An 8,725-nucleotide genomic window follows, 5' to 3' on the forward strand; every position below is an offset into this window, starting at 1 on the left:
ACTTTCAAAGAAAGTGAAGCATACAGCCCTTCAATTGATGGAATGAGAGCCAATTTTGAGTTGTCTAGGCTTTTTTATCAAATATAGCCTCTAGGTTGTCTTTGTGGAATCCATGTTAGAAAGCCAGTTGTTATTGCACTCAGCACTCCAAAACAAACACCAAACTACTTTGTGGAAGCAATTAAAAGAAGCAACTTTGAATCTATTACCCACAAGAATGCTGCACACTATACCCACAAGACACAATAGCTATACATCAGGATCACGATGAAAGACAAAATACAAGTACGGATTTGCACTTGAATGTATTGTAGGTAGAAAAGCTCAAAAGAAGCTTCAAACAACCTTGTGCTGAAGTTGTTTTCCATCAAACAACCTTTCAAAGCCAAAAAAACACCACCAGCCCTCCCAATCCTAAACCAAGGTTTTAAAAGGTTAAAGGCGTAGTTGAGGAGTAATGGCCCAAAAAGGTGAGGAGTAACCTCAAGGCATAAGCCCCATAGTTTAAGGAAAAAATTAATTAGTTTGTAAACAATAAGTTTTGGCATTTAAGCATTAAATAAAATAATAACTAATCATGTAATAATTGTAAACATTTTAGATTTCATGTAAAAAATCCATTTAGAAGAAAAGAAACAACTTAGTTGATAATAATTTATTATTATTATTATTATTAAAAGATCCATTAGTAAAAGAAATGAGAAAAATAAGAATAATAAGAAAAATCTCACTTGATTTATCCAAGAGAAACTAAGAACTTGATTAGTCATTTTTGCATTGAACTCTCTTAAAACACAAAGAAAAACTAATAGAATTTGATTTGCTTTATAGGTTTTTCTTTTATACATTTTTATTTGGCCTATAATTATTGAAGTGTTTTTTCTATATGTTTTGAATTATAAAAATATATATTTTTTTTTGCATTAAATCACAAAGTAATCATTAATACTTGAGGATTATGCCTTTTTATGTCTCAATTATGTCTCACGCCTTAAGGCTTGAGACTTACGCTTCATTCCAACAAAGGCTTAAGCTTCACATCAAAATATGTGTGCCTTGCTTCAAGAAGTACATCTCACACCTCAAGGCTTAAGACTTTTAAAATAATGTCCTAAACAGGGAAGAAATTGTGTATATTAGTGGAAATGCCAACTTGCCGAGATGTAGGGTTTTCATTTAGGTTGTATTTGGTTTGAAGTAAAAGATAAGAAAAAGAAGGAAAAAATGGAGAAACCTATACAAGGTTTGTAGAGGTATCCCTTCATTTCCCTACCTTTTCCTTTCAAACCAAATACAACATTAGTACTAATGGTGGTCCAAAATGAATAGCTCTATCTAAAACAAACAAGGAGGACTAGTTAAGATTTTGGACCAAAACCCATGGCAACAACCCACCATGAAAAGGCGGAAAAGAATGTTTGATTGTTGGAAGCCGTAGGGTTGAATATGATCAAATGATGTTTCAAAGCTCAGGCAGACGGACCCAGATCACACTTCGCAACATTATCTCTACACAGTCATGGGGACTGGGGAAGGTAAAAGAAAGTAGAGGGATTAAGAGAACAAGATCCACAGGTTCTTCAATGAAGAAATGATATTTTATTAGTGGCCCCGATAAAGTATTATGTGATGCTAGAATCAATACCAGCATAGATTTAAATGGGGTTCGGTTCAGTAAAGATTTAGCTCAACCTAAACCCACTCCGACCAAATGAAACGGGATATGGAACCTATTCCGGGATTTGCTCCTCACAATTCACAAAAAGCACTCGACTGCACATTCTAGGGAACATCTTCCCATGAATAACGGCATACTTGTATGGGAGATATTTCCGATATGTGCACGTGTAAAGTTGGAGTGAGGAGATAATGTAAAGTTGGAGTGAGGAGCAAACTATACGTGCAGATGTAAGAACCAACTTGTCCCACAAATAATAAATCTATACTCAACCAAATTATATGTACACATGTTCATGAATCAGGCTCAAGTTGAGTTTTAAACAAAATTTGAATGAATTCCCCAACCCTAAAACAGTATAAAATGCTCTAGACCAAGCCAAAACCTGGCCTATGAATAATTCTAATTACAATATCAATAAGTTGGGTTCGCCATAGATTGGTTTTAGCCCGAATCCTGATTAAGGCTATCCAACCTTATCCCAAAAGGATTGGGTTTATACAAGTTTCCCATTTTATTTGACCCACTGACAACTTTGTTTCACATATCCATTGTTAAATTAGGGTTCGACTATCATACGAGAAAAGTTGTACCCAATCAATCGGTATCATAAAAGTGGTTTGTGGTTATAATCAAATTTCACTGGGCGTGGGAGTGTTTGTTTGGTCAAAGCTCTTACGGAATCAAATTGATGTTAATGATGTTAGGTTTTAATCTCTGTTAAGTGAGCTTATATATTTAATGAAACAATTACATTGATGGGCTATCTTGTAAGTGGGCTAAATCAAGTGATTCATTTAGGCAAAGCCCGTAGACTTCAATAAAAAGGTATGGGGCTTAATGAGTGGATACCACATTTTGGCCCATATAAGCTTAATGGGATCCTATTAGGTCAAAATATAAAGGCTCCTAGGTTATGGTTCCCAATATGTTAAATCATCTAACCGCCCTCTTGCTCTATCCCATTAGAGTCAAGAACTGAGAAAACCTAAGGAATAAGGAAAATTTAACTGAGGAAAACCACAACCGGCCTACCATTGATTCATCACTCATTCCACAAAAGCTTCTACTATTGCGATGGATACAGGTATGCACATTTAAACCTCCTTGATAACTGCAACATAATATTCTTTGGGATGCAACATGACTTCTTGTTCTTCGTACATGAATGATATTGGTATGATTCTGCAAGACCAATGATTGATTTGCTCCCCCTTATTTATTCTTGCAAATGATTTATTAGGGGTTGTTTGTTTGCGCCACCATGAAAGAAGAATGCATGAAGATCAAGCAGTCTTTTCTAGGTTCGGTTACTGTAATTTCCGTTGTATAAAGAAAAAAAGGACATCTGAGGTTTGAAAAAGATGACTTTGCAGATATCCGACCATTTGGCATCCCCTACCTCCTGTTAAAAGTATTGAAGCTTCCTTGGAATGATTTTTCATTTCTCATCTTCTTATCCTTCTTGGTTTTTCCACTCATCCATTAACCATCATACAAATTTCTGCTACACTCATACACTCCGTTTTTTAACAGCCTTTTTTCAATCTATAAATATCATAATACATATCTTAAAATGTGAAATAAAACCCTGCTCATACAAGCACCGATAAGTAAGAACTTATGTAATCTTGTTAATTGACCAAATGGCTCACAATTGTTCACAGAAATGTTCAAGATTTACAACTGCTCTGATGCCCAAAATAGAAGAAAAGAAGTTTCAACTGATGAACGACACATCTGATCAATTCCGTTTATAAAGTTCACAGTTCTGCAATTCATGAATATAGGCCAAACTTGTTTATGTTATATATTGGGCAAATAGATATGTCAGATTCTAGTCAGAGAACTTGATGGTCACGACTCACGACTTAAGCTCTACAAGAATAGCTATCATCAGTTCCCTACGATGAAAACTGGAGATTTACCGATCATTGAATCAACAAGTTATCATAATGATGACGTAATCTTTAGATATTTGCTTTTACGTTGAGAAGAGGACATGTACCAGCACCAGGGAAGAAAGATCACCATCTCTATTTGTTCTGTTACATGAAACCAGGGTGACTAGTTCTATTTGCTTTCAGTAACCGGAAGGTATACTCCTTCTGCTGCCAACCAAACATTATCTGGACGCTTTTCTCGGACACCACAAACCTGTAATTGTTGGCAAAGAATTGGATTAATGTAAAGGTATAGAAACTATAATGTAAAATAGAAAAATATGGGTCTGAGTTTGTTTTCACCTCCTGCTGACCCCCAGCTATCCGAGAATATTTCTTGTCGTGACTGTGCAGGTAGCCACCGGTGTCCACATGTTGAAGCCTGATCCTTTGATCTTGTTTCCATGTTTTCCCACTTCCCTCAATCTCAAGTCTAAAATGATGATGCCAGAAAATGGACATCAACCATCGTCATCAACAACAGAGATCAGAGATATTATCGGATACTGGCTAAAAATCTTACCTCCAGTAATCACCAGTATCAGATTCATTATCCCCTCCAAAGCAGCTTACCTACATATTTTACCAACATTCCTGTAAAGATCAATATGGATGCTATAGTAATTGGAAGTGGTTTAAAAACAAAGAGAAGTCCAAAAAACGAAAAAAAATCCAATTCAAAGAATCATAGTAATGCCTTACACTCTAATACTGCAGGTATCCTAACCTCTACCAGCATTTTTTTGGTTTTAAATTCTTCTTAAATATTATGGAATAACATTAATTCACCCACAAATGCATATAATCATGATGTATAAAATAAATAGAAAAGCTGCTGAGACAGATATCGGCCATTTTCAAAATGAACGGCTAGTAAAAGATTTGGGATCATTTACTATGATCTCTGGTTACATTGGAAACCTCTAACCTGAATACAACCTCAATTAGAGATTGGAATTTGTTTTCAGGGGGAAGGGATCCTTCCACTTCAATAAAAACACAGATACAACATCAGGTCATGTTGTGGTGATTCCCTGACGATTTCAAGGAGACTACATGTGGAACACAAAGTAACATAAAGTGCATGAAATGGTAAAAAGTACACTTGATTGGAGTGAAAGGGTCACTGGTCAGTGGTGGAAAGTATAGATGGGATATGACCTTGAAATATTTAATGGGATGTACGTATTAAATAAGGTTGGTAGCTTAAAGCTAAAAATAAAAGGCAAACAGATTTCTTTCCTTGATAACAAACTTTGGATTTCAAAGAACGCAGTATCGAGTGTAGTCATTGGGTACTATCATGTGACAACACATATATACTGAGCAGTTTTTTAGGTATCTGGCTATCATAGCTTCAAACTCACAGTATCCATAAAGACCAAAATCCAGGTAAAGCACATTCAGACTCTCGTAGTCTGCAAACCTCATGCCATGGACCAGATGTGGCACAAAGCACTCTTAAGCTGTTTTAAACAGGCTATTAAACTTTTAAATTCTAATATCAGATACTCAACGGCATTGTCATCTCGTGTGCCTATCTGTTATCACATTTTCCAGCAATTTCCTACTTGACTTGCATTCTGGGAAAAACGAATTTAGTCAGACTCAGTTCCATCCCTGGAAATATATTGCTAAAAAGAGTCCATCTGTCTCTGCTTAGATAATAAAGCATGTTCTTGTAATTATTCAATGGGGTCACAAGTTAAGCAGAAATTCTGGATCAGTTTGATTTCAAATATGCCATTATTCATGAGATCCCCTTTCAACTAGTGCTATGCATCTTCGTTTTTTTAATATAAAATATTTTTAATAAAAATAAAGAAAAATGAGATCCTCCTTTCCTTCCTCCTCATCCCCCTCCTCTTAAGGAGGCTTACGCCTCTTACATTCTGAACTACGCCTCACATCACGCCTCCGTGTTTTAAAACATTGTTCACTACTAACTCAACTTTTGGCAGTGGAATTTAGAGGACACCCACATTGATGAAATATGAGACAAACTGTTTTATCTGAAGTTTGTGGGTAGCAGTTAAGATAATCCAGTAACTCATGAAACTGTTAATACAAGGAATAGTTGTCAAGACAATGCCTAGTCATCCACCTAGGCATAAGGCATTTTCTTGGGATTTCCTTGTACCTTGCCTTGGTATTTCCATATGGGAGGTGAAATGATTTTATGTATGGTGAAGCAAAACCATATCATATTGTATAAAGGAGTTTAAAAGGCCACCATAAAGGAGCAAAGACCAGTTTTCAACCATAAAATGGGATTTGCCTTTTCGTTCTTTTTTAAATCTGTTGTAATCATTTCTATCTATCTTTCTAACTCTAACTAGAATAAGGGTCTGCCCTTCAATTTTTTTCCCTTTCTCTACAATTAACACACTTTCATATTATCTCCCCCAGAAGTATATTGCATCCAAAATAACAAGCGCCCCCTCCTTTCATATGTTTCTTTTTCATATTCCCTTTATAATTAAGACACTTGCATATTCTCTATTCTATATCTTAATCGCATTCAAAACAACAATGGCTTCATCCCTTCATATGTTTGTATTCTCCCATCATTTGGCTTACATACACATTGTCTCTCTATCTCCTTTGCATTAAATTATCTAGGTTCATCCCCTAGTTTTTCATAGGTTACAAAATGTTGTTTTTGTTCGATTTTGATGTTTGGTTCTTTCATGTTAATTCATTTTTAATGTTTTCTAGTTACTGCACAAACTACAGAAACAAGATAATTCATACAAGAATAGGGACAGAGACTGAAATCAACTAGACTTTTATTATTCCTTATTAAAAAAAATCATCACCAAGGTCTAATTGCCCAGGTGACAAGGCACTCCACTATCACCCAGCCTAAACATAGTACCTTAACAACTATGATCAAGTGCTCCTGAAAGCAACACAATCCCCTTTCACCACTACACGAGCAATTTTCAAATACAAATTGAAAAAAAGATATCCAATCACTTTCTTCTTGGTAAGTTTTCCTACAATTAAGGTGATGATTATCAGGCCAAAGAACTTGATAACAACAGAGCACATCACAGTTACCCCCACATCTAGGCCTAGTAGCAAATGCTATTTTCCAGATGCACTCAATGTGTCCAAACTCCATTAAATGATATTTTTGTTAGTATATGCCTTTCATTACAAAAAGGAAGGCATGAATTGCTTCAAGAATGTCAAATTCATTTATCTAAAAAGCTAATTATTTACCATTTTTTTTGGTAAAATAATGACAAGTGAAAATATTAAATCATAGAAATAAGAATGTAAAGCAAAGATGAGTCTCACTTGTAAAATTTACATAAAAACATCTAACCATGACAAATTCACTTAACTGATAAAAAAAGAACCAATGATGTTAATAATCTCGTTGAGCCCGTTATAGGTTATGACAGGCTAGAGATCACTTTGTTTATCTAAAATTATGTTTTGATGATTCGTAGCTATAAATCCAATGGCCATTAATAAAACTTGAAACAAGTTCGTTGTATAATTCCCTGAGAACAGAAATGCAAGAAAAACAAATTTTTAACCTCGAATAGCCAGCAGTCCTGAATGTATAAGTCGAGAAAGAAAAGAAAAAGAAAATAATGCACATACACCAATCCTATGAACGCATTATGTAAAGATTAATAACCCTAAAATCCCCAAACTGCATTGATCCAAACTCCAAAGAAGATGAGAAATGAGAGAGTTGCTCAAACATGAGTTTGGAGAGGAAAGCTTTTTATTAAAAATAAAATGCACCTCATAAAACTTCCATAAGAATGATGAAACATCTTATGCGAACAATTAATTGCGAATTGAACGTTCTAGAACTGTTAAACTCGTGCCTCTTATTGCAAATATCAACAGGTACGGAAACATACAACTTAGAACTTAGGAGACACGAAAGTAATTGCTTATAGAACAAACACCACTACACATTTTCATTTTTCCATGTTAACTATTTCATGGAAATAAGCAGCATTGCAACAACAGCTTAAATCAATAAAAATGGGAGAAACAGATACTGTTTAAAAATCAAAATCTTCAGACACAAGCGAATGAAAAAAAAAAAAAGGTAAATTTGAAAACGCCAATTAACCAACCTCCAGGTTGCCCGAAATTGGAGATGCATGCAGGTGGCTATGCAACCATTTTCGAGTCCTCATATGCTGCAACCGGATTATAGTTCCACTCTTAATTTTATCACCTTGTTTGGCAGATGAACCCGGAATTGGCTTAACAATCTAAAGAGAAATCAAACGCAATCAAAGCCCGCTCTGTATAAGAATTCAAACTTCGCTTTCCCCTCTAAAAAATGAAACAAAAGAAAACAAGAAAGAATTTTTTGTTTGACAAAAAAAAAAAAGAATTACCCAGTAGCTATTTGAATCATCGACATTGGGAAAACCAGTAACTGACTGCTGGCCGCTGCCCGAACCGTAAGGCACTTCGTGTGAATGCAAACGAAATTTCGTCCTCTCATGCATCAGTTTCAGAACCGTGCCATAAGTAATCTTCCAAAACGAAGAAAAGAGTGAAAACTTGAGATTCCAATCAAATTCATTTAGTTCAGAAAAAAAATAAATAAATAAAGTTTTGATAGGAAGAGGTACCTCAACACCTTCGGAGGCCGCCGAAGCGGGAGAAGGTGAGCCCTGTTCCAAATCAAGGCCCAATAAGAGAAAGAGAGCGAAAGCGAAGAAGGAGATGGACATGAGGAAGAGAAAAACGATGAACCAGGTCCGCTGCCAGAAAGGAAGACCAGATAGAGAAGGACCTGATTCTCTGTATGCAATTCGAGTCGGTTCTGAAACTTGGGTTTGCGGCGTAGAAGTAGACGAAGAAGGTTTCCTTCGAGAGAGGTTCTGCGGCCCTGAAGAAGCCACGGTTCGATCGGTACTATCCAGAGCGAAGCTCCGGAGACGCCTCCAATCTCGGCGTCGGCGTTTTCTCGGACAAGCGGAGAGCTTTCTATCTGGATCTTCAAGCAATGCGATCTGCTCTGCTCTCTTCTTTAAAATTTTAAGCTTCTTCCGGTTGATTTGCTTCGCTCTTCATTTCTGCGTTTCGGAGTCAAGAGAGCGTGAGAGAGGAGTTC

General features: G+C 36.0%; 1 protein-coding gene across 2 annotated transcripts; it reads right to left on the reverse strand.

Annotated features, from left to right (window-relative positions):
* Positions 1-3,288: 3,288 nt before the first annotated feature.
* Positions 3,289-8,725, reverse strand: LOC148869660 (stromal cell-derived factor 2-like protein). Of its 2 annotated transcripts, XM_088969189.1 has the most exons (7): positions 8,405-8,725; positions 8,241-8,282; positions 8,001-8,141; positions 7,731-7,871; positions 4,145-4,194; positions 3,925-4,054; positions 3,289-3,835 (listed from the first exon to the last, which is right to left on the reverse strand). In XM_088969189.1, the coding sequence occupies exons 3-7, from the start codon at positions 8,112-8,114 to the stop codon at positions 3,752-3,754; spliced, it is 519 nt and encodes a 172-aa protein (XP_088825315.1). In that variant the 5' UTR covers positions 8,115-8,141; positions 8,241-8,282; positions 8,405-8,725; the 3' UTR covers positions 3,289-3,751. The 2 variants fall into 2 exon arrangements, with proteins under 2 accessions (XP_088825315.1, XP_088825316.1); XM_088969190.1 differs by having other exon boundaries at positions 8,241-8,681.

This window comes from Nelumbo lutea, chromosome 2 (assembly GCF_056320005.1).
Source record: "Nelumbo lutea isolate HS-2025 chromosome 2, American lotus-T2T, whole genome shotgun sequence".
Lineage (NCBI taxonomy): Eukaryota > Viridiplantae > Streptophyta > Magnoliopsida > Proteales > Nelumbonaceae > Nelumbo > Nelumbo lutea.